The sequence below is a fragment of the Dermochelys coriacea genome, chromosome 8, assembly GCF_009764565.3.
Source record: "Dermochelys coriacea isolate rDerCor1 chromosome 8, rDerCor1.pri.v4, whole genome shotgun sequence".
NCBI lineage: Eukaryota > Metazoa > Chordata > Testudines > Dermochelyidae > Dermochelys > Dermochelys coriacea.
Genome location: NC_050075.1, coordinates 75489195 through 75516306, shown reverse-complemented (window position 1 = coordinate 75516306; position 27112 = coordinate 75489195). Strand labels below are relative to the sequence as shown.

Below are 27112 nucleotides of genomic sequence, written 5' to 3'. Positions count from 1 at the left end.
GGTATTCCTTTTGTCTGTAATAACTCAATTATGAAACCTGTTAATTCACTTTCCCATAGATGACTGGTACCATTGACATGAACCTGCAGAGTGACATAATGGCAACTTTTGAAGAAAATCTTTAGTGGAATTTTGGACACTAGAAAAAGTTGCAACCTGGCCACAGTCCTTGAGTGACATTGTACTAAATGCAATGGTACAATAAACTTGATACAAGTGCTAAATACATGTGCTATTTATGTATCTCAACAGTATATTGTTTAGACCACTTTGAAGAGCTGTAAACTGCTATAGTATGTTTAATTTCCATAGCATTGTTAAATATTAAAATTATGCATTGACACATAACAGATCACAGGGTATTTTTGTTGCTTGCATTTATAATCTGTCATATCTACTTGTTGATAGCTAGTTGAGCACGGTCATGTTTGATTGCATATACATGTTACTTATTAAAATACATTGTAGAGTTTTTTTTTTTGAATATCTGTATCTCCCTGTTTTTTAATTTAGAACTTTTAAAAGCAATTATCTTTCACAACCATTCCAGAAGCTTTTTTTAAAATACACTGCCCAGAGCTGATTTATTTTTCTTGTTTTCACTGGCTGTTTCTAGTTATACACTGCATTTACATGTGGTGTTAAATAATACTTTTGGAGAAGTTATCCAAACCATAATAACTGTTTCTTCAGAAGTGTTTTATTTTGATTAAATAGTGAAGATATCACTTTTTAAATCAATACATAAATGTGCTATTTAATAAAAAAAACTGGACTGTGCAAAGACCTTGTAATATTGACCATATCTACTATCTGGAAATAATTTGTATTTAAAGAACTACATTTGTGGAACATTTGCATTTTCTGTACTTGACCTACACTTTCATTTGCCAGATTCTGTCCACTTAACATTTTTAACCAAGTAGAGGCAAGTTGACCGTTTTGTTCATGTATTTTATAGCAGAGATTGCTTGAAAGAGCAGGCAAGCCAGAGTGCTTACCTAATCATTCATATTTTGTATGCAAAGAAATTCATTAGAACTAGAACTAAAAGAGTTGTATTTCTGGGGTAACATTTAAAAAGGTATCTGGTCAATCTGTCTCTTAATCTTTAAAATATTATTCTGGTTTTTTTTAAGTACCTAATATGTAGCAGCCCAAATCAGGCTCAGAATATGATTGTACTATTTTAATATAACGAACTAGAGGGGGAAAGGACTTGCCAACATGTATATAAATCAAAGGGTTGCAAAATCTCAATTACAATTTAGAACTTTCTACCTTCCAGCTGTCTGCTTGTGCCTCCTTATAGCCATTAGCCTCAGCTGCCTCTACTCTAGCAAATCACACTCTCATGGAGGGAGCTGATATCTACTCTGCCATGATGGATCTACTGTCTAACTGCCTCTATCTATCTATCAGAGTAGCTACTGTTTCAGACTTCAGATTTAATACCCCGTTCAGCTGAATTAAGAGCCGTTCACGTTAATACCCCATTCAGATGAATTAAAATCCATTATTTGGCTGCACCTTTAAGCCTACATCAGTTTATGGCTCATACATAGGCGTTGGGCATTTACTATTTTAATGAAAACGTAAATTCTTAACCATACTAAATCACTTAAAAACCAGTGCACCCTGCTGCAGTGACCTGTGCTGCTGTGTACGCCTGTTACACACGGGCCCTTGCGCATAGAGTAGTAAGCCAAGGGCGAGGAAGGATAGGGCTGCGGTTAAGACACGGCCCCGGGAGGGAGAGTAGGAGTAATTTAATTCCCAACGCAGCCCCTGACTTTCTGAGGGACCTAGCTAAGGTCACTTAACGTCGCAGCTCCCCAGCTGAGCCGCGAGGATATTTTTCCTACCTCAAAAGGGGCGGGGAGGGGAGACGCTCAGAGGAGGTGATGAGCGAGGTGGCTCTTCGGGGCCGGCTGAGTCCCCCCCAAGTCCAGCCTGGGGGCTCGGGGCGGAGCTGTCCCCTGGTTCGGGGGGCATAACCCCCTCGGCTGACCCGGGCGTGCCTGGGGCTGCCCGCTGGGCTGACGGCGCCCGGCTGGGGCACACGAGCGGGGGTCGGGCCACCCCTGACAAGGTAGGTGCGCAGCGCACGGGGCGGCTGACCTGCCTTGGAGCCGGGGGCTGCGGGGAGGCCCTCCGCGCCGTTCCCGCTGTTGGGCAGGGGCGAAGGGCCGGGAGGGAGCCGAGGACCCTGTGCCTGCCCCCCGCCGCCGCGTGGTGCTGGGAGCAGGGGGGCTGCCCCGCCCGGCTGCAGGAGCCAGCCGCCTGCCTGGCTGCTCTCGGTCACGCCGGCTGCCGCTGGCCGGCTCCCTGCAGCTGGCGTGAGGCCTCTCCTGGGCTGGGCTCACGCGGCTGCCGGCGGCGGCTCCTGCCTGGTGCCGCGCTGCTCTGCCTGCCGCCGAGCCCATCCCCTGACGCTGCCGGGGAGGGAGGATTGAGACGAGCCGCCGCCGCCGCCGCCTAATGGCGAGCCCCGCTGGTTGTTTACCGTGGCTCCCGGGCGGGTTCACGGTGACGGTCAGGGCTCTGCTCTTCTGGGCGCTGGTGTATAGCTACTGCGCAATCTGCGCCTGCATAGAGCTGCTGAAACTTTTGTGGAGCATCGGAAGGAGTCCAGGCAAGACCTTCCAGCGGATCGTCCGGGAGAATCCTCCAGCCTGCCTCAGTGATCCCTCCTTGGGCACCCACTGCTACGTGAGAATTAAGGTAAAGGCTGTTGGTTGGTGCGCTAATCGCTCAATACGGGAGCGCGAGGGGGAACCCTGACTGCCGCTAAACATACAGAACAGGTGACTCGCTCTCTTTGCTTGTAAACATACAGAACAGGTGACTCGCTCTCTTTGCTTGTAAAACCCGAGGGGGCGGGGTGGGGACTGGCTGGTCTCTGGCATTTCCCCTTCTTTTCTCTCTGAAGATCTGCTGTAGCGCCGTTTGTTTCTTGGGTTGGTGCTGAAGGGAAAGCCGCACTGAGGGTATTTGATTCATTCAAACGAAAGGGAATGGTCTTGGTTATCTCTTCGTTTTAGCGGGTGCCGGGTAGTGACATTTAGAACCCGCTCTACGTGCATCACAAAGATGGGGTTTGCAAACAGTAATCCATTTTGAAACAGTCACACTGTGTGCATATCAGGTCTTTTGTCGGAATTGTTTCACTCTGCTTCTATTTATTTGTTGTCTGAAAGACAGGGCTGAATTTTTCTGTGCAAAGCACACAGAATCCTTGCAGGTCACCTTCGTTCTTGGGGTGATCCGTTCGACCTGAATGGAATCAGCTCTGTTCAATAAAGTGTAACCTAGCTACAGCTATAGCTACTGGTGGGGGTGGGACAGGAAACTTGATGAAAATAACCTGTGTGTATGCAAATCAGCTAAGCCAGGTGATGTGTCTCAGAGTTTTTGAGGGAATTAACAAATGAACTTGCTCAACCTCTGGCCATTACTTTCAGAAAGTCATGGAACACTAGAATTAGACAACCAGGGAAAATTCAAGGTGGCACTAATCACTATTCTTCCTAAGCTGCTCCTACGTGCATGTTCTGTCAGCCCTCCCAGGGTTGCCTGGTGTGATGAATCATGCATACTCTATAGATGCTTAACACAGTAGAAAGCATGAACTCTGTATGTGCACTGGTGAGGATTCCAGAGACAAGACCACTGTCAGACGATCAAGTTGTCTCTCTACTTTACCAGGAGCTTGAGCACTCAAACTGGTGCCAGGTGAGAACAGAACTGAGGGAAATCGACTGATTATGCCCCACCAGGATGGCAAGACCTGTTCAGCTGCTGGGCTATCACAGTCCTTTGCCACTAGCCTAGCTTGCCCGTGTGGGAGATAGGATCTCAGGCTGATGGAATTCCTCCCACTGCTTTCTGAAGGTTGGAGATATTCTTCCACTCACAATAAAAGGAGCCATCTTGTTCAACTCTGACAGAGGGCATCGTTCCTGCTGTCTGCCAGTAGGCTGCTGGGCTAAATGGTGTCTCCTGAAGATGAACAAATCAAAGTCTGGATAGGTCTGAGCAGTGATTGCACAGTCCTACCATCTGGAAGCCTCATCTGGGTTCGAGATGGAAGCTCTGTTTTAGTAGTCATTAGATTGCTGGGCTCCCTGGGTCTCCAATGCAGTAATAATAGCGATGACTCTTCTTTTTCCGTCTCTTCTTTTCATCATTTTCCCCTCCCTTACTTTATTCTATTTTCTGCCACGTGCCCCATCTTTCTCCACCTCTCTTTCCCATTTTTTCTCTGTTGTTGTTGTTAATGTTTTGTGACAAAGTTCCTGCTCTACCTTGGTGGGTCTTGTGCTTATTGGTGGATTTGCTCACCTTGGAGCTTCACGGCAGCCCTCCGCTTGGCCGTTTTTCTGAACCCACAGTCCAGGTTGACTCCTCCTGTGTCTGATCAGGAGTTGGGAGGATTTGGGGGGAACCCAGGCCTGCCCTCTACTCCGGGTTCCAGCCCAGGGCCCTGTAGAATGTAGCTGTCTAGAGTGCCTCCTGGAACAGCTGTGCAATAGCTACAACTCCCTGGGCTACTTCCCCATGGCCTCCTCCCAACACTTTCTTTATCCTCACCATAGGACCTTCCTCCTGGTGTCTGTTAATGCTTGTACACCTCAGTCCTCCAACAGTCCGTGTTCTCTCTCAGCTCCTAGTGCCTCTTGCTCCCAGCTCCTCACACACACACCACAAACTGAAATGAGCTCCTTTTTAAAACCCAGGTGCCCTGATTAGTTTGCCTCAATTGATTCTAGCAGCTTCTTGATTGGCTGCAGGTGTTCTAAATCAGCCTGTCTTAATTGTCTCCAGAAGGTTCCTTCCTGATTGTTCTGGAACCTTCCCTGTTACCTTACCCAGGGAAAAGGGACCTACTTAGTCTGGGGCTAATATATCTGCCTTCTATTACTCTCCTGTAGCCATCTGGCCCGACTCTGTCACAGTTGGTATATAATGCCTAGGAGCCCCAGTTATGGATCAGGACCCTATTCTCTTAAGTGCCTTACAAACATAGAACAAAAAGTCCCTGCATCCAAAAAGTTTACAATCTAAGTCATGTTTTTCTTGAATCTTTCTCCTACCTCTTGTGACTGTCCTGTCTGTGGTCCACACATCTAATAAACATGCAGATGAAATAGTATAGACCTGGCTTAGCCTACAGTCAGAAGTGCATAGAAGATGTATGATAATTTTTTAAAGTTTCATTTTTAATAAAACACTAGGTGTAGTTGACTTCTTTTATTATTTGTGGGTAAGATCTTGGAAACGGGCAATAAATTATTGCAGTAAAACATTTTGGGGTTAAATGAAATCATTGACTATATCCAGAACACCCATTTCTCTCAAGAAATATGAAACATCTTTTCCATCAATAATAGAAGGCTAAGTGTATTTTTGTTGTGATCAGTACTAGAGTAGTGCTTACATGTCCCAAGTAAAACAGCAAAGATGAAAGTCTGGATCTTGAAATGTTATAAAAAAGGAATGACATTTCAACACAGCCTGGATGTGAAGTTTGAAGATGATGCTCCAGTTACAGCTTAGATGACTGTGCAGATGATGATGTCAACAGTCACAGAAAAAGTGGGGAGAAGAGAGGGCTCGAGAAGGTAGATGAGAAACTCAGTTTGGGGCATATTGAGTTTAAACAGCTGCCTGGACATCCATGAGATAATTTCAGGGAGACAAGATAATTTTGAATGGAGAAACCGAGGTCAGGAGAAGAAACATAAATTTATGAGTCATCATCATACAGATGACGATTGAAGGTGTGTGAGTGGATGAGATATTGTTTGAGGGGTTAAATATATACACAGAGAGAGATAGAAAGGGATGAGGAGTTTGAGGACAAAGTCCTATGGGTCACCCATTGAAAGAGAAGAAAGGAGGAGGACCCACTAAACAAGACATTGAAGAGCGGCAGGAGGATAACAAGGAGAGAAAGAAAAGGAGTACTTGTGGCACCTTAGAGACTAACAAATTTATTAGAGCATAAGCTTTTGTGAGCTACAGCTCACTTCATCGGATGCATTTAGTGCATCCGATGAAGTGAGCTGTAGCTCACGAAAGCTTATGCTCTAATAAATTTGTTAGTCTTTAAGGTGCCACAAGTACTCCTTTTCTTTTTTGAATACAGATTACCACGGCTGCTACTCTGAAAGGAGAGAAAGGAATCATAAAAATCAAAGAGGACATGATTTTTGAGAAGTACAAATGGATATAAGGGTCAAATGTGGCTGAGATGATATCACAGATGATGATGAGGGAATAGATGCCCTGAGATATGACTAGGAAGAGGTCATTAGAGAATTTAAATTCAGGGCTGTTGATTAATCACAGTAACTCATGATTAACTCAAAAAAATTAATCGTGATTAAAAAAATTAATCGCAATTAATTGCTGTTTTAATTGCACTGTTAAACATAGAATACCAATTTAAATTTATTAAATATTTTGTATTTTTTCTACATTTTCATATCTATTTATTTCAAATACAAAACAGAATACAAAGTATATATTATTATTTTTAATTACAAATATTTAAACTGCAAAAATGACAAAAGAAATAGAATTTTTCAATTTGCCTCATACAAATACTGTAGTGCAATCTCTTTGTCGTGAAAGTGCAACTTACAAATGTAGATTTTTTTTTTGTTACATAACTTCACTCAAGAACAAAACAATGTAAAACTTCAGAGCCTACAAGTCCATTCAGTCTTTCTTCTTGTTCAGCCAATGGCTAAGACAAACAAGTTTGTTTACATTTACATGAGATAATGCTGCCCTCTTCTTATTTACAATATCACCAGAAAGTGAGAACAGGAATTTGGATAGCACTTTTGTAGCTGGCGTCGCAAGATATTTACATGCTAGATGCGCTAAGGATTCATATGCCCCTTCATGCTTCGTCCATCATTCCAGAGGACATGCTTCCATGCTGATGACACTTATTACAAAAAAAAATGCGTTAATTAAATTTGTGACTGAAGTCTTTGGGGGAGAATTGTATGTCCCTTGCTCTGTTTTACCCGCATTCTGCCATATATTTCACGTTATAGCAGTCTTAGATGATGACCCAGCACATGTTGTTCGTTTTAAGAATACTTTCACTGGAGATTTGACAAAATGCTAAGAAGATACCAATGTGAGATTTCTAAAGATAGCTACAACACTCGACCCAAGGTTTAAGAACCTGAGGTGCCTTCCAAAATCTGAGAGGGACCAAGAGTGGAGCATGCTTTCAAAAATCTTAAGAGCAACACTCCGATAGGGAAACTACAGAATCCGAACCACCAAAAAAGAAAATCAACCTTCTGCAGGTGGTATCTGGCTCAGATGATGAAAATGAACATGTGTCGCTGCACATGGCTTTGGATTGTTATCAAGCAGAACTCGTCACCAGCATGGACACATCCTCTGGAATGGTAGTTGAAAGATGAAGGGACATATGAATCCTTAGCACGTAAATATCTTGCAAAACTGACTACAATGGTGCCATGCAAACACCTGTTTTTACTTTCAGGTGAATTGTAAACAAGAAGCAGTCAGCATTATATCCTGCAAATGTAAATGAACTTGTTTGTCTGAGTGATTGGCTGAACAAGAAGTAGGACTGAGTAGACTTGTAGGCTCTGAAGTTTTACATTGTTTTGTTTTTGAGTTCAGTTATGTAACAAAAAAATCTACATCTGTAAATTGCACTTTCACGACAAAGAGATTGCACTACAGTACTTGTATGAGGCGAATTGAAAAATACTATTTCTTTTGGTTTTTACAGTGCAATTACTTACAATCAAAAATAAAGTGAGCACTGTACACTTTGTATTCTGTGTTGTAATTGAAATCAATATATTTGAAAATGTAGAAAACATCCAAAAATATTTAAATAAATGGTATTCTATTATTGTTTAACAGTGTGATTAATCATAATTACATTTTTTAATCATGAATAATTTTTTAATCACTTGACAGCCCTATAATGTATAGATAATGTCACAAATAATTCCTGAATACTGCTCACTGAATTTGATGCTTCTAAATTTTTGTGAATTAATTTCCTGTCTTCACTAGAATTACAGTGTGTAAAACTGTTGTAATGGGGGGTCAGTGGGAGGGGGGGCGTGGGAAGAATCGGGCCCAAATTCTTCATAAAATCCAAAATGAGTATGAAAAAGAGAAAAAAAATATTTCCCTTCTAAAACCTTGGTCCCAAGATATAAGTTGATGCATTTGCAGTATCAGGGGGCAGCTCAAGGAAGTTCAAGCAGATACAGCCAGGAAGTTCTGGCTACTGTACTTTCACCATCGTGGAGAGTACATCAGCCCTTGATCCATAGGCAAAAGCATTAATTGAGCAGGTTGTAGAGAGGAGGCAGTACATTCTGTTACATCTATAAAGAAGTACAATCTCTCCTTATGTGAAACCCAAACCAACAGACTAATGCTTCACAAGCCAACTCTTTCCCAAGTCCCAGATTCCCTTGTCTCAGGAAGGTCTTCACCAGCAGTATCTCCTCAGATCTACCATAACACTGTTTTCTGTGTGAAGACAATGTACAGCCTCATAGACAATATTCAGAGCATACTAGTCAGCTCTATACCTGTAACCTTTTGGATCGCTTTCAAGTCCGTGGCTGAGCATTAAGTTTTCTTCATTAGGGAGGCAGGAACCATTAAATCTATTCAGCCATCATTTCAGCCATTTAAAATCTACTCAGTCTAACCTTCAGTTGATGTATCTCAACATAGCTCCAGTAATTTAAATAGAGCTATGTCAGTTTACACTGACTCAGCTTCTGGCCAACTGACAATAAACACCTTGCCTATTGGTAATTTTCACAATCATAAAAATTCTCAGGGGGCTTATGGCTCCAGCCAATTTCAGTAAATAAAGACGAGGTAGGTGATGACAGTCACATTAATAGACCTTTCAGAGTAGCTGTGTTAGTCTGTATTCGCAAAAAGAAAAGGAGTACTTGTGGCACCTTAGAGACTAACAAATTCCAATCTCTCTGAAAAAAGCCTTAATGGACTTCAACTTTTTAAAAATAAAAATAAGCGTGTTTTAAACCTTGTGGCACATCAAAAATATACAATTTTTAACTACCTTAATTAATTTTGATGAACTTTCATTTTAAAAAAAACCATAGGTCCGTCAACTCTATACCTGTTTTCAAAGTGATATAATTTTAAATATCTGAGAATAGCATCATCTAACTCACAAGCTGTACAGCAGATATAAAGTATTCTTGGCATGGACTAAAATACATTCTATCTAGTGGTTGTTTAGTGTTCTATGTGAACTGAATGGGTAATAGTTCCTAGTTACCTAGTACATAGTTACCTGGGCATCACACTAGTTGGTGCTCTTGTTGGAAATCTTAGCAGAGCCACATAACTGTACAGGCATAGAAACTGAACGACCTTGTCACCTGCTAGAGAAGATCCTTCCAGAATAGTTGATAAGCTTGTACTACCACAGCCCATCCATCACTGATCTGTGAAGACAGAGAAGACTTTAATTTCCAGAACTGTCAATTTGGCACTTTATCTTAACCACTAAATTCATCTCTTTGAATATCTTTGAAAATCATATTAATACTCAGATCCTCTTTGCAGCAGTACTGGGCAGCAATCAGATCACAATACTTTTTTTTCTTTCCCTTCCAGGATTCAGGGTTAAGATTCCACTATGTAGCTGCTGGAGAACGGGGTAAACCACTCTTGCTGCTGCTTCATGGCTTTCCAGAGTTCTGGTAAAACTCCCCACTTGTTCTCATTTCACTACAGACATAGTTTATATATCATTTAAATCCACTCTGCTATTCTCCATAACTATGTTCAAATATCCCAGTAATGGTAAGTTTTAAGACTGAACAAACTACTGCAACTGAGCATGTATTCATTTTTTCCAGTTGTACCATCCACAAAATAATCTCGAGGTGTTCATCTAAACCAAAATACCTCTCTTTCCATTCTAGTTCAGGAAATATTTCTTCATGTGTATACACTTCTCATCAAACTATCAGGAGAGCCATTTACTCTGTTCTAGTACATTTCAGGGTTGACAAAGCATAAACATTTAGAATGAGTATTCCTGTGTTCGGACACTATGGTGATGGGCTCTAGCACAAAAACCCAGGCAGATTTCTAAGTGAAAAATGTATCAGTATATTTATTAATAAATAATGGCATAGCATACTATATTTTGTAAGAAATACAGGGAGGGAAATGTACAGTTTTTAAAGGCCTAGAGTCTATTGTGTAGCTTAACTACTTTTAGATGTCACTAAGGGAAAAAGGCTCCATTAAAGTTATTACATCTGCAGGCCCATGAAGAAGCCTGATGGATCAAAAGTAAACAAAACCTAAAGTGTTTATCTGTAATGATGAAAGGACCAAGTTTCTAACATTTTGGCCATATCATTTAGGCTGTGATTGCCAGATTTAACAAGCTAAAATCATTGCAGGTCATGCCTTTAGCAACATTCTGTGTATTGTCTGACTACTCAAATGGAATGGGATATTGAATAAAAAAACTGCTATATAGGTCATTGTTAACACCAGTAGCATAGTTTATACCTGCTGTTTTTAAAAGAAGACAACAATAAAGTAATGCATGAGATAAAATATGCACGCTAAAATATTATGGTTGGCTTGTTACTGAATCTATGCAGAATTTTATGTATGAACTGAGATTTTGTTTTGAAAGCATGAGATAAAAGAATAACAATATGAGTAGTATAAAGCAGCAGTAAACCTGTACTTTTTGGATAGTAACAGGAATGGAAGTAACTTCCACTATTATGAAGCTTAATTGCAAAATCCTCTAGCTTCCAATATCTCAAGGTTATTACTAGGACACACGAAATAACCAGTCAGTGCTGACCTCAGTGAGCAACTGAGGGTGTATTTTGACAAAAGGTCAGTCAAATATATAATGCACCACTGCCATTAAATCCCTTATATGCAAATTTTTTTACATCATACAAAATCTTATGGGAAACTAATATAAAAATTTTAAAATTGGTGTAAAAAATTCATACAGCTGAATGCCTGTAAGGATGTGTGTGAGCTGCTGAATATTGTATAAACTACCTTCCAGAAATAACAAGATCAGAAAAACCCAAAATAGCTCCAATTATTCAGCCTTGAGAAAATAAAGGTATTTACCAACATTTCAAAATCCTTCCTGCAAAGCAGTGGTCTGACTAGATAAATACTTCAGGCATGATAAAAAGTGTTGTATGAAAAGATCAGTGATACATGTTGAACACAAAAAGAAAAGGAGTACTTGTGGCACCTTAGAGACTAACAAATTTATTAGAGCATAAGCTTTCGTGAGCTACAGCTCACTTCATCGGATGCATTTGGTGGAAAAAACAGAGGAGAGATTTATATACACACACACAGAGAACATGAAACAATGGGTTTATCATACACAATAAACCCATTGTTTCATGTTCTCTGTGTGTGTGTATATAAATCTCTCCTCTGTTTTTTCCACCAAATGCATCCGATGAAGTGAGCTGTAGCTCACGAAAGCTTATGCTCTAATAAATTTGTTAGTCTCTAAGGTGCCACAAGTACTCCTTTTCTTTTTGCGAATACAGACTAACACGGCTGCTACTCTGAAACATGTTGAACACAGAGGCTGATGACAAGATACTTTTACTGGATAGCCCATGCCTCTGGGATCTGCTTCTCTTGGTGGTCTGCTAAGGCTACAGTTTGGCAAGCATCAGGGTGCTATGCAAGACCTATCTGTTCATTAAGCCTTTAACTGATTGATAGACCATCATGACCGCAGGGTATGGAGATATAAAGGAGGTATGTCATTAAAAAAGAAAATATTTACTGTGTCATGTTGTTTCACTTTAATGAGGTATTTGTGATAGCCCCTATAGTTACCATGGTAAACTTAACTTACTGGGCAGTGTATATTGATTTTTTAAAAATAAAAGTCATTTATAGAAACCTGGATTTATTAAATCTTATATTTATTTGCATTAACATAGGGCACCCAGATGGAACTGTGATGGGTGTTGTGTTTACCATAATAACATTTTCTTTGATTAATCCAGAAACAATGTAATGTTGACCATGATGTATTCAAAATCCCTGATTGGTTAGCATTACCCCCAAAGCAGAAGGCATAAGGATCTGAAATAAAATGCTACTTGGAGTCTGGCAGAATTCTACACCTTTCTCTTATGCTATTTGACCTCCCAAATGCTTCATTTATGTTGTTTATTTGAGATCTTTGCAGTAGGGCTAATAGTAAAAGTTAGCAAGCAGGGGTCCATTTTATATTATCTGTGGTTAAAACGATCATAATATTTTTCATATTTCCTTGAATGATATTATAATATAAAGCCAAATCCTTCCAGGTTCAGAGCACTTACTGGAAGGTGTTGGGTGTCCTCAATTTAAATTGATTTCATTAAGAGTTGAAGGGTAGGTAGCACCTTGCAGGACAAGGCCCACAGTCTATTATCTTTATACCATTTTTATCCAGTTATAATCTATTATTTCTAAACCCAAGAATAATCCAAATCTTTCTCTGGATGCTTATTAAACTCTTCCTCACTCTAAGTAATTTAAAGTAAGTAATTTTTGTCTTTATTCTCCATAGAAACACAAGCAGTAAAATACCATGTACGGTACTGACGCACTGACAGCTGTTAATCTTCATTGTTCTGGGAGAGTTTAGAGTGACTGAATAAGGACACATAGATAAATATAGCACAGATGATAAACCATAGAATATCAGTTGATCAAATTAACTTGTAACATATATTATTAATCCTTTGCTTTACATTGTGAATGAGTTATCGTTCCTTCCTTCCCCACTACCTCAAAGAAACCCAGATGTGTTCATATTGTCATTTGAGGCCCTCCATTCAAGCCCTATCTGGTGCAGGAAGAAGGTGACAGGAGAAGTAGTTCTCCACATCCCATATTCTGGGGCCAGTTGTGTCCTCAGAATTACAGCAGTCTCAGGGATGCTCTAATTTTTGCCAGCTACCTATGGCACTAAGGAGCCATTCTAGAAGCCATGAATAACTGGACCATAGAGACAGTCTGGTTATACCCTCTTTCCCTCAGCTATGCTCCCTATCTTAGGGGCTTCGAGAAGATGGTGGTGTAGAACCACTCATGCTAGCTCATCTCCCCTACAGATTCCCTTTCTAGTGGGAATTCCCAACCAGACAGAAGGAACCACCATGCTATGGCAAAAAGGGGCCATACATAACAGAGAATCAAGCCAATAGAATTTAACATTACCCTATTATAGAGGCTGTACTACTGACTGAATTCTAGTATTCTTCCATGTAACCTTTAACTACATTTTTTTTCTCCTTTATTAGGTATTCTTGGCGCCATCAATTGCGAGAATTTAAAAGTGAATATCGAGTTGTGGCACTGGATTTGAGAGGCTATGGAGAAACAGATGCTCCTTCTCACCAGGAGAATTACAAGTTAGATTGCCTAATTACAGATATAAAGGATATTTTGGAATCTCTAGGTGCGTTAGCAGAAGCCAAACTGCCCAAGTTGTTAATTTTGTTTCATTTGTTGCAGAAATATGAATAGCTATCCTGTGATTTTAAAAAAAATTCCAAGGTGATTGGTTTTGTTTTAATATATGCATTTAGTTGACAAAATTGTCTAAGAAAATTTGATTCAAATAGATCTGACTTATTTTATGGATTTTAGTCCATACTAATTCTTGAACAGTATGAAAAGTTTTGTTTTCAAGTCAATATGCCTAGGTCAGCATAGGGAATATACAAAAATGAAAAGCCCTAAAGATGCTCTTATATGCCCCCATCCTGCAATGGGATCTGGTAGAACAGCTGGATCCAGTACTGTAGCCTTATGCTGAGTACCACTGAAGTCAGTGAGCATCCACCTAATACTGACCCTTGCACTTAGTTAATCTAATTATAGGATTAGAGTTTTAAGCGTCAGTAGCACTTACAGGGCCTCACTACTAGAAGATGGAAACCAAAACAGCTTGGTGAGATTTTCTGCTACCTACAATGCAAAGTGCATATGCTCTACCCTCTGAGTAGTGTAAGGACTCTATAGCATTAATAACAAAGAAAACAACTTACTAAAATGTTACTGCATATACACAATAGCCAATTCTCAATTGTCAATATTCAGCTGAGCTTTACAGTTCATTTATGTACTACCTTGTACAGGCCAAATCATGATCAAGCTTGCACAGCTGCGAAAAGGGGAATAAGAGGGGACATAAGGTACTGTACTCCTTATGTCCTTGTGTAGGCTATGTGTACCATAGGTAGCAGCATGGGAGGGGAAGCAAGCTCTGTAAAACTGCTGGGTCTCCCCTATTCAGGGGGAAATGTAGTTGTGCTGGATATAAGGACACCATAGGATACTTCCCCTCCAGAGTAGTGGGGAGATCCAGAGGCACATTGCTACTCTCTGAGTCGTTATCCCTCCCAAGCTGCACACAGGGCAGTGCAAGAAACACTGGGCAAATTGTAAAGTGATGATCTAGCCCTCAGGTTTGAATTTAGAACTGGTCTGAAAATTTTGAATCCCATCTAAAGATGGGGCATGACATCACAAACTTCGTTTGCGTTTTCTAAGCAGCTCTAGTTTTATTAAACTCCTCAGTAATGCCATAGTTGTGCTTTGTGATGTATTGCGCGCTCTCGTTATAAGCCCTGCTTCACAGGGGCGTAAAAGTTTCTAGAAAAAAATGACCTGTTGGACTCAAATTTCCCCTGCTTGTTCTTGCTCCAGAGAGGAATTATTCTGGAAAGTCAGATAAAATCAAAAGTGGACAGAGAGATTTTTATCAGAGAGTAGATAAAAGGTGTTTGTCTTACTTTTGACATTTTTCTCTTGCTTTCTGTCAGAGAACCCAAAATAATTTGGATTTTACACATCTGACTTGGCATGTATATAGAGCGCTTTAATTCTCAGTAAGGAACTGGGGCTTTGCAATGTAGGTCTGTCTGGATTAAAAAGGTGGAATTTCCTAAAGCACAGAAGTCTTGAATTAACTCTGCTCCTGGTGAGTCAGTGGTCAAATTCCCACTGATATTAGTGGAAGCATAGTTAGGCCAATGCTTAGCACTTTTGAAATTCCGACCTAAAGAGAATATGCATAAGTAAAGAAGTGTTCTGAGCCTGTACACCATCATCCCTACCTGTTTAAGTGTGCAGTAAGTGTGGCTATCAGGGTATAATTCCCACCGTTACAATGATGCACAATTGAGATTTTGAACACAATGTGACCAGCTTGGCCACATTGCCTATAGGTATTAGGGCACGGAAATGATCTCATACAGTAAGATGACTTAGGTCACATATACAAGGGGGGACAAAGTATATTTGCAGTGGAAACCATTACTTTTAATTACCTGTTAAAATTTCAAGCGTAACACTCACTAATCTCCTTTTTTATGTTTAATAAGGAAGTGTTGACACATTTTTAACTATGGCAGTGTAAATAATTTGTTAAGAAAAAATGAAGAAGTTGAAGTGTTGTTAACAAATATGTTGGAACATTTGTTTTTGTTTAACTGTCATTATTTTATGTGATAATTCATTTTCATATAACTGTCAGTAAACAAATGTCAAAATCTGTCTTTATGTGGCAGGGTACAATAAGTGTATGCTGATTGGCCATGACTGGGGTGGAATGATCGCTTGGTTAGTTGCTATTTGTTATCCGGAAATGGTGACCAAGCTTATTGTGGTTAATTTCCCTCATCCCTCTGTATTTACAGGTGAGTTTTACAATATTTTTATATTAACCCAAAATATTCACATTTTTACTAAGCAGGCAGATTTGATGCTTATTTAAGGGTAGATCTGAAGAGGCACTGCACACCAGGATACCTAGGGGTGCTGTGAAGGAACATTACAAAGTGCTCAGCACCTCTTGGAATCTGTCCCTTATTTAAATGAAACCCAAAGCTATTAAATATTTTGCATTAAAGCATAATTTTACAGTAGTGTGTGAGGGTACTAGCATGCAGATATACTGGCTTCTTGTCTTTGGAAAACCATAGCCTGATTCTGATTTACACTCAGGCTGCTTTAACTTGGCTCTGGCAGTGCAAAGGTGCCTTAAGGTGGATAAAAATGACCCATTATATTGCCACAGAAGTGTAAAGCCAGAGGCAGATTACGATTTTGTAGGGCCCTGGGCCAGAGCAAGTGGGGGACCCTCCCCACACCTTCCGCCTGCAGTCTCCCCTCCGCCGCTCCTCCCACCACTCCTTGTACCGCTCCACCTGCCCACCCAGCACTCCTGCCAGAGAGCAGGGTCAGGGCATGGGGGCTTCCTCCGCTCCCTGGCAGGAGTGCCGGGCAGGTGGAGAGGGAAAGGCCCCTTGCCCCGACCTTGCCCACTCTGAAGAGGGCCCCCTCACCCAGCACTACCCTTTGGATGTGCTGCTTTATCCCTTTCCTGGTTATTGCATGTTGCCTGAGCCCCTCCATTTCCCTTCCCCCACCCTCTGCCTAAGGACATTTGCCCGTGCTCCAGTCTCAGAGAGCAGAGCACACAAGACATGGCCTGGCATAACGCAACTGCACAGAGGACAAAGGCCATTGCTCTCGATGTCCCTTTGCTGGCCAAGGGAGGTCCGTGGCAGCTCAGTTTTCCCCTCCTCTCCTAAGACACATACCTTTGGTCCCATCCCACCCAACCCCCACCGGATGCTAGTCTGTGCTTTGGAGCTGCCACGATAGTGCCCCTCCTCTCAGAGGATGGTGAGAGCCCTGCTAGCACCATAAAGGGAGGAGTCACATCTGTGCTCAGGGTCCCAGATATGATCATGATCAACTCACTTCAGCCCTGAGGGTCCTGGAAATGTCTGGACCCTTCCAGCCCCTAAGGCACAGGTTCACACTAACTCAGGGGTGCCCTGGGGCTCTTCAGACCCCTCTGTGGGATGGCAAAACTCATTGGAGACCTTTTGATCATTTGAAACTGGGGCGTGTTGATGTGGAGGGGGTGGGAGCCATCAGAGCCCTTTGTGGATGGGGCAAACTTTCTCCACATGCCTCCCTGCGCTCCTTCCGGGAGTGGGGCAAGCCCCCACACCTGGATCCTGCTCTCCAGCAGGAGTGCTGGGCAAACCAGGTCAAGGCACAGGGGTGCCCATTTTTCTGGGCCCTCTAATTGGCCGGGGCCCCTGGGCACCGGCTCCGTTGGCCCTGTGGCTAATCCGCCACTGTGTAAAGCAGCCTTAAAGTAAATGAGAATCAGGCTACTACAATCTAATCCTCATTTAGACAACGAGTGAAATTGAGTTTTGTGATGTTATACTATAGTAGACCTCATTGTAACAAAACTGTCATCCAAGTCTGCTTAATAGAAGATCATGACTGTAATAGCATGGAGTTGAAGGTAAGGATTTTGGTGGATTTTTAGAGTTGTGTGGTGAGGTATGCACAGAGAATATCTGCTATATGCGTGGCTCTAGCCAGTGCTACTTGATTTATACGTTCCCATGCATTAAATGCACATACAATTTTAAAATGCCCATTAGCATCTTACTACATTTCTTTCTTTAATTGCAGACCTGTTTTTTTTCTCATTAAATATCTTATGGTCTCACCCCACTTCTCCAGATATATTTAACAGAAGAGTACTTAATAAGGGCTTGATTCTTATCCCACTTGGTGTGAATAAATTTAAGCCAATGAAGTAACACTGGTGTAAAACCAGTATAAGTGAAATCAGAACCAAGCCCTAAAACTCAATTACTCCTACAAAATATACTCAAGTAGCCTTCCTAACCTACTAAGATTATTTTACTGAATAATTAAGCTACACTTACCAAAATAAGAGCTTATCTTGTACCATTGGAGCCTGTTGAAGTTTCATCAGTAATTCCAGTTGGAGCAGGAGTTAGGCTCTGTATGAACAAAATGCACTTTGTGATGCCATAGACTTTTTGATGTGTGTATTTGTCTACTTGCTTAGTAGTTCACATAATCCACTCTAATTTTCAGTGGGCTTGTCAGTCAATGGCACAAATTAATTAGGTTCTACTGTGCACTGAATAAAAAGATTCAGGTTATAAATCAAGTATTCTGATAGCCATAAGCATCATTGTAATGCCCAGTACATGAAAAGTATGACTTTTTCCTCACGTTTTTATTCATAAATTGCATTTTATAATAACAATAAGATACTCTGAATGATGCATTTCTAAGGAATTATTGTACTTCTCACATGGCTGAAGTCACCTGACTTTCAGACTTGTGCCCTATAACACCACTCTGAGCTTGCTATAATCACTTAGTCATGTACTGCATATCATTTCTTGTTAAGTAATAGCAATAACAGATCTTTGACAGTTCCCCAAAGTTTGCACATCAGGATTGGTTGACTTCCCATCGCTTTCACATGTCCCAACATGAGAGAACTAGATGTACTACTAATGATCAGTGCTGAAGTCTGCCTATTAGAAAATGGTGAGTTAACTTTTTCCAATATTGAGCAGATCTCTATAGTCCTCCTTGTAAAATTATAATATTTGAACAAAAACTTTAGAGAGATCAGGCAATACTGAAAATATGTTAGTTTACCATTGTCTTATAAGGCAGAAAAGTCAAGTAACCTTGACCAGCAATGTTGATGACCTGTCAAAGGAAAAAGACAACAGGTGATTCAATTTAAGAATTTACAAAATAGGAATGTTTGAAAAGGTTATTTGTGACTTGAACTATTAAATACAGTTAAATTAGTTTTGTTTTAAAGAACAATCCCTATTCATCTTTTGTGACTGATTTTTCAGAGATCGGCTTCAATTTTGTAGGTACAATTTTGCATCTCCAAATAATTGCATGTGTAATTTTACATCTATAAATGATAGCCTTTAGACTTCTACCTAACTACTATACTTGCTACTTAAATGTTATAGTTTTGTACATGTAACTCATTGCAGGCATAGAGCTGCACCTGCTTAATATAAATTCAGTTATATTGTTTTCTTTGCTATGTGTGCTTCCAGTGTGCTACTGAAGTGACTATACAGTATCTTGGTTCCAGTTTTTGTACCTGCTAAGAAAGAAGACTATTCAAAAGTTTAATCCTTCCATTAATAGGATTGATGCCATATTTAAAAACATAAATGGATTATTATCTATAATCTATAGCTTCTCTATGCATTACATTTGTGAGAGGAGAAATATTTAAAATGTCCTTTATTGAATTGTTTTTGTACAATTAAAAATAGTTTGACTAATAAAAACAGGTCATTTTAATTAAACTGATCAAAATACCCAAATCCTCAAGTCCAGCCTCCTTTGCTGAATTCTTGTCAGGCCTTCCTTTTGCTGTCTACTTAAGATACTGTAAATGTAAGACAAAATTCAGTACATTTTAATGGCCAGTATATATACTCATATACTTACTTTTAAAACTATAACTATTCCTTGTCACATAGCATTCTCTAAATTAATACTTTTAAATATTCCTTTGATTTTAAAAATAGTGATATCAACAGTAATTTTATCAGCTTTCATTCATGGGCATTTTTGTTTCAGAATACATTCTACAACATCCTTCACAATTGATTAAATCTGGTTACTACTTCTTTTTCCAAATGCCTTGGTTTCCTGAATTCATATTTTCAGTAAATGATTTCAAGGTAAGTAAAATGAGTGCTCTTGTTTATGTTTAATGCGTGACTGATGGAAAAACTGCCACCTATGTTGATCCTTCCTGATAGTATGACAGTTATGGAAAAATTAATGATAGCTAGCAAAACATGACTTTAATTCTGAATTTTATGTGACTTTATTTATTTTAGGTAGGGTTGTCTATTAATCGAAGTTAACTCACACGATTAACTCAAAAAAATTAATCGTGTTTAAAAAAATTAATCGCAATCAATCGCAGTTTTAATCGCACTGTTTAAACAATAGAATACCAATTGAAATTTATTAAATACTTTGGATATTTTTCCACATTTTGAAATATATTGATTTTAATTACAACACAAAATACAAAGTGTACAGTACTCACTTTATATTATTTTTATTACAAATATTTGCACTGTACAAAGGATAAACAAAAGAAATAGTATTTTTCAATTCAGTACCATAGTGCAATTCAGTACCATAGTGCAATCTCTTTATCATGAAAGAGTAACTTACAAATGTAGATTTTTTGTTTGTTACATAACTGCACTCAATAACAAAACAATGTAAAACTTTAGAGCCTACAAATCCATTCAGTCCTACTTCTTGTTCAGCCAATGGCTAAGAGAAACAAGTTTGTTTACATTTACAGGAGATAATGCTGCCCACTTCTTATTTACAATGTCACCTGAAAGTGAGAACAGACATTCACATGGCACTTTTGTAGCCATCATTGCAAAATATGTATGTGCCAGATATGCTATACAGAATACAGAACCTGAACCATGAATAAAGAAAATGAACCTCTGCTGATGGCATCTGAATCAGATGATGAAAATGAACATGCGTTGGTCTGCTCTGCTTTAGATGGTTATCGAGCAGAACCCATCAGCATAGACACATGTCCTCTGGAATGGTGGTTGAAGCATGAAGGGAATATGAATCTTTAGCGCATCTGGCACATAAATATCTTGCAATGCTGGCTACACCAGTGTCATCAAACACCTGTTCTCACTTCAGGTGACATTGTAAACAAGAAGCTGGCAGCATTATCTGCTGTAAATGTAAACAAACTTGTTTGTCTGAGCAACTGGCTGAACAAGAAATAGGACTGAGTGGACTTGTATGTAGGCTCTAAAGTTTTACATTGTTTATTTTTGAATGCAGTTATTTTTTGTACATAATTCTATATTGTAAGTTCAACTTTATGATAAAGAGCTTAAACTACAGTACTTGTATTAAATTAATTGAAAAATACTATTTCTTTTATTTTACAGTGCAAATATTTATAACAAAAATAAAGTGAGCACTGTACGCTTTGTATTCTGTGTTGTAAATGACATCAATATATTTGAAAATGGGGAAAGCATCCAAAAATATTTATATAAATAGTATTCTATTATTGTTTAACAGTGCGTTTAATCACGTGATACATTTTTTTAATCACGTGATTAATCGTGATTATTTTAATTGCACAATTAATCACAATTAATTTGTAATTACTTGACAGCACTACTTTTAGGGCTAATATTTAACAGACTAATGCACATGTGGCTAGAAAGATGCATATAACAATACTGCCAGCCTCAAGAGATCAAAAATCATGAGTCAGACTCAAAAAAAGCATGAGATTGCTAGGTGAAGGCTAGCTTGGGTATGCTTACATGAGCTGCAGGAACACACTACGATTGCTTAGACACCCTGTGCCAATAGCCAGATTCTCTGCACGTAGAACACCCACTGCACACATGAACATCCACTGAAGTCAATGGAACATCCTGTTAGAAATGTTAGCCCTTTTCTCCCTCAGATCAAATACAAAATGTTGACATTTTAATTTCCTTCCCTTACAGAACAGTAGTTTCTAAAGAAGGGTTTGATTGTTTGAAAACAAGAACTTCTGACAGGTTGGAATATGGAATGCTTTCCTGTGAAATGTGCTTCCTAAATAACCTGTAGAGACAGTCCCCAAAAATAAGACAAAAAAAAACCCAAAAGAAATGTAAATGAGTTTGACATTAAATCAAGTTGTTGCATTTAAAAATGTTTTCCTTCTATGACAGTAGAAATCTGTGTCTAGAGCTTGTGTTTGCTTATGACAGTATAAGGGCCCACTTCAAAGGAGTTTTGTCTTATTTACATATATTTTAGTACTCTGAAATAGACCTCACCAGGAATAAGAACATTCTATACTTCATTATTTATAGTTGCCTAAAAAAGTAGCTTACACTTCAAACAAAGAGGTAGATGGATTTTAAACAAATATCTCCTACTCAAGGGAGAAATATCATCATCATCACTGTTTGCTATCCAGAATGTCTAGACTCTTAGGTGCTTTTTTTTTTTTTTTTTGCTAGGTTCTGAAAAACTTATTTACCAGTCGGACTACTGGAATTGGAAGGAAAGGCTGTCGATTAACAGCAGAGGACATTGAAGCTTACCTTTACATCTTTTCTCAACCTGGAGCACTTACTGGACCCATTAACCACTACAGAAATATTTTCAGGTCAGTATAATGTTCATAAACCAAGTAAAACATCTCAGCCAAATCCTTGGAATCCAAATATATTATTTTATCTATTACCCCAAGGACAGGAGAAAAGGTAAATCTGTTCCCAAACCAAGGTCCTTTACCAGGTACTACATTGATTCAGTGTCAGAGAGTATGAAGAAAAGGAGTACTTGTGGCACCTTAGAGACTAACAAATTTATTAGAGCATAAGCTTTCGTGAGCTACAGCTCACTTCATCGGATGCATGTATGATGTAATTTACATTGCATGGCATAGCCACAGAATGTAATCAAATGGCCAAGATATTATGGAGGATAATCTTTGTCTAGAGCTGATAAAAATTCTCTCCTATTAATAATAGGCATGGCAAACCAAAGATTCAGTCTCTAAATAGGATATTAATGAAATCATAGAAACAGAGTATCATACAAATGTAGGACTGGAAGGAACTTTGCACTGAGGCAGGACTAAGTACTGTCTAGACCATCTCTGACAGGTGTTTGTCTAACCTGTTCTTAAAAACCTCCATTGATGGAGATTCCACAACCTCCCTAGGTAATTTGTTCCAGTGCTTAACTATCCTTATAGTTAGCAAGTTTTTCCTAATGTCTAACCTAAATCTTCTTTGCTGCACCTTTGCTAAATCTTCCATTACTTCTGGTCCTGTCTTCAGTGGACGAAGAGAGCAATTTATCCTCCTGCTCTTATTATAACCTTTTACATACTTGAAGATTCTTATTGTGTCCCTGCTCAGTCTTCTCTTCTCCAGATTAAACAAATCTAATCTTTCCTCGTAGGTCATGTTTTCTAGACCTTTAATCATTTTTGTTGCTCTCCTCTGGACTTTGTCCAAATGTAGTGCCCAGAACTGGACCAGTATCCAGTTGAAGCCTTATCAGTGCTGATAGAGTGGAAGAATTACTTCTCATGTCTGCTTACAACACCCTGCTAATGCATCTGTGATAAATGAAGTGGGGAGGGTAGCTCCCTGTAATGGACACCCAGCCAGCCAGTTAGCTGCAAAATCCCTCTTGGTAGCTGTTCTCTGCGTGTTTTACCTGTAAAGGATTAAAAGTCCCCCAGGTAAAGAAAGGAAGTGAGCACCTTACCAAAAAAGGGGAAGGTAGAACTTTTTAAAATTGGGAAAGAAACTTTTTCCTTTTTCTCTCCGTTGTTCTCTCTGGACTGGAGGGACAGAGCAGCAATCCTGTAAGTAGCCAGATATGATCATAAATCATCAGATCATACCTAGAACTACTTAGCTGATCTCTGGGTGTCCATTAAAAGGAGCTACCCTCCCCCCACCTTCATTTATCACAGTATCCTAGAATGATGTTTGCTTTTTTTGCAACATTATTACTCTGTCGACTCATATTTACTTTGTGATTCACTCTAACCCCAGGTCTTCTTTCTGCAGTACTCCTTCCTAGGAAGTCATTTCCCATTTTGTATTTGTGCAGTTGGTTATTCCTTCCCAAGTGTACTTTGCATGTGTCCTTATGGAATTTCATCCTGTTTATTTCAATTTCTCCAGTTTGTCAAGATTATTTTGTATTTTAATCCTGTTTTCCAAAGCACTTGAAATCCCACCCATCTTGATATCATCCACATACTTTACAAGTGTACTCTCTATGTCATCATCATTTATGAGCATATTGAACAAAACTAGACCCAGGACAGATCTTTTTGGGACTCCACCTGATATGCCCTTCCATCTTGACTGTGAACCATTGACAACAACTTTCTGAGTATGGCTTTCCAACTAGTTGTGCACCCGCCTTATAGTAGGTTCATCTAGGCTATATTTCCATAGTTTGCTTATGAGGAAGGTCATGTCAGACCGTAACAAAAGCCTTACTGAAGTTGACATATATCACATCTACTGCTTTCCCCCACCCAAAGTCTTGTTACCTGTCAAAGGATATAAGGTTGTTTGACATGATTTGTCATCTTATTATCTTCCAGCTGCTTGCAAACTGACTGATTATTTGCTCCATTATTTTTGGATAATGACTGATTTATAATTCCTGGGGCTGTCTTTATTCCCTTTTATAGATAGGTATTATATTGCCCTTTTTCATCCCTCTGGGATCTCTTCTGTCCTCCATGAGTTCTTAAAAATAATTGCTAATGGCTCAGAGATCTCTCCAGCCAGTTTCTTTAAGTATTCTAGGATGTATTTAATCAGGCTATGCTGACTTGAAGACACCTAATTTATCTAACTTGTTCTTTCCCTATTTTAGCCTTAGATCCTACCCCTCTTACACTGATGTTCACTGTGTTGGTCGTCTGATTACTGCTAACCTTTTTTGGTGAAAACTGAAACAAAAAAGGCATTTAACACTTAAGCCCTTGCTGCATTTTCTGTTCCTGCCTTTTCCTCCTGATTGAGTAATGGGCCTACTCTGTCCCTGGTCTTCCTATAATAATATATAATAGGGGATTAAGTCCCACAGTGCTTCAGCACCATTAGAACTAAAGGATTAGATCAGTCTTGGGACCCATTCAATTCTTGCCTGTGTGAAGCTGTCTGTAAGAATATCAATTGTGATGGTGGGATATTGTTGGATATGAATACCTGTTCACTAGGAACTGGATTGAAACCATCACTTTATTTCACATAAGGCACTGAACAGCATTCAGATTCTAAAGACTTTCATCTTCACTAATCACAGTGGATTGTACCTTGTGACCTAGATGTTAAAGGCTTCATATCTCATTACCATCCAGCCACCCATCTGGAGTAATCAGTTCTTCAGAGCTCAATTTTATTACAGAATTATTTCCAAAGAGATGTTCTTTGAAATCCTCTAGTCCCCTTGACTAAGCAATATATCTTTATAGGGAGAGAATAGCAGTAATTCCATAAACTACACTTTATACACAACCCCTTTTTTGAAATACATCTTAGCCTGGTAGTTGCTGGACTTTTAGTATATTCAGTTTAGGAGATATGCACTGACCGGCTGCCAAAGTGAACTGTAGTTTGTGTAAAGCCTGTTGTATGTTCTTTCAAAACATGGAGGTTTTCCTCTTGTACTAGGAATTATTATTCCTAATACATTATATATTATATATATTATATATTATATATCCTAATATATTATTCCTCTTGTATTGGGAAATATTTCAGCATTTTGTATATGAGGAAAATTGCTGGTTATCTGCTGCTGTTATGTGTGGAGGATATTGAATCTCCTTTTCAAAGGGTATTGAGCTTCACAACATGACCTTCCCTTTCTAGATGGCAATCTGCACATTAATCCTTGTTAAAAGAAATTATTTCTATTTGGTACCTTGAGGCACAATGCTACATACTGAATTTCACATACAAAAGAAATCACACAACATGGTTCATAGACATCATTATCTTATTGAGAAATATTCTGGTTTCTTGAGTTCAAAATGGTCTATGACTAATCAAATTTCCAAAATATCCATTGTCCTAACTGGGTGCAAGAGTAATATATTGATTAAAGAGAATGAAATAAATGAAGAAACTCCTAACCTTCCACCCCATGCTAATTGCTCATAAAAGCTTGTCTAATAAAACTATTTCAAATATTCTGTTGCTTTTAATAATCACATTACATCATTGTTATTAACTGATGAAATGTCAGTGTGCCTTGGTGGCTGATTTGAGCAACTGCAGCTAATCTGTATTGCAATATGCCACTAGATTTTATAAAAAGAAAGGAGTACTTGTGGCACCTTAGAGACTAACAAATTTATTAGAGCATAAGCTTTCGTGAGCTACAGCTCACAAAAGCTTATGCTCTAATAAATTTGTTGTCTCTAAGGTGCCACAAGTACTCCTTTTCTTTTTGTGAATACAGACTAACACGGCTGCTACTCTGAAACCTAAGATTTATAAAACAGTTTTTAAACTTAAGCATGGATGGGCTGTTTAGCATCTATTTGAATATGGATTATTTGAATAAATTTCTGATGGGTTAATAAGGCTTACATTCAAGCAATTATCTCACATCTGTCTACTATCTGTCACAACTTAGTCCTGAACTTATAGGATCTTATTAATAAATATCAATAATAAAATCATATTAACTACTTCAAATGTTCAGAAGATTTTATTTCTAAAATTTTACTTTAATATAAGATCAGTTATATAAAGAAATATTTTAATTATATTTCTGCAAGTTAAGTGAGTCATTTAAATGTTATGAAACCCTTAGCCGTTTTTCTTTTTGAAGTTTCTTTTTCAGTGTCTTTTCAATGTTAACAAAGTGTCTCAAAATCTTTCCCCCCATAAGCCCCTCAGAAATTCTTCCAAAGCCCGGAGTTCTGATTGTTGAGGATATTTAAGCAGCTTTAACCCAATGCTATGCGAATTTGGGGTAATATTCTTCTCTCAGTGCATAGAGATTTATGTATTTAAACTCCCACTGCTTCAAAAAGAGACTGTACCCCTTTGTACTGTGAATTCTGTTGTCTTTTGATGTCTTTTTTGCATTCTGCAGGTCTGTTTGAATGTGACTGGCTACATTCAGCATTTCACAGACTATATTCAATTGAAAGTTTTTCTCCATAAAAATTTTACTTATAGTTGTACTGTACATTCAGTTTTCAGTAAGTCTAGGAGACTGAACAGATTGGTCATCTTACACAGTGTTTATGAAAAACAGTTAAAAGGAATTAAATGATAATCTATTGGCATCATTTTAAACTTGACACAGCATTCACCAATATAGGAAAATTCATCAGCATGTAAGATTCTGCCTATATTAGGCTTAGGTTCTCTTTTATTGTTGTTACTGAGCCCCTGATCAGTAGATCAAAGGGGGACACTATTCAAATGCAAGAAGAAATTATCCTTTTTAACCTTCTCCACAATCAACTGGAACAGACAGATATTAAAATGGAGCAGTTTGTGACATGACATTGAAGACTCAAAGGGGGATGTGACACAAAACATTCACA

The 27112-nt window shown here is 39.0% G+C and overlaps 2 protein-coding genes across 3 annotated transcripts in view; both read left to right on the top strand.

Annotated features, from left to right (window-relative positions):
• Positions 1-484, top strand: part of BRDT (bromodomain testis associated) — a 51097-nt gene extending 50613 nt beyond the window's left edge. For both annotated transcript variants that reach the window (XM_038414829.1, XM_038414831.2), the window contains exon 18: positions 60-484. In XM_038414829.1, coding sequence (XP_038270757.1) covers positions 60-125 — 66 coding nt within the window. In that variant the 3' untranslated portion in view covers positions 126-484. The remainder of the gene's footprint in view (positions 1-59) is intronic.
• A 1857-nt stretch (positions 485-2341) lies between these two features.
• EPHX4 (epoxide hydrolase 4) overlaps positions 2342-27112 on the top strand; it is a 28888-nt gene continuing 4117 nt past the window's right edge. Inside the window, exons 1-6 of the mRNA XM_038414006.2 lie at positions 2342-2724; positions 9685-9770; positions 13386-13543; positions 15660-15788; positions 19567-19670; positions 22020-22168. Coding sequence (XP_038269934.1) covers positions 2482-2724; positions 9685-9770; positions 13386-13543; positions 15660-15788; positions 19567-19670; positions 22020-22168 — 869 coding nt within the window. The 5' untranslated portion in view covers positions 2342-2481. The remainder of the gene's footprint in view (positions 2725-9684; positions 9771-13385; positions 13544-15659; positions 15789-19566; positions 19671-22019; positions 22169-27112) is intronic.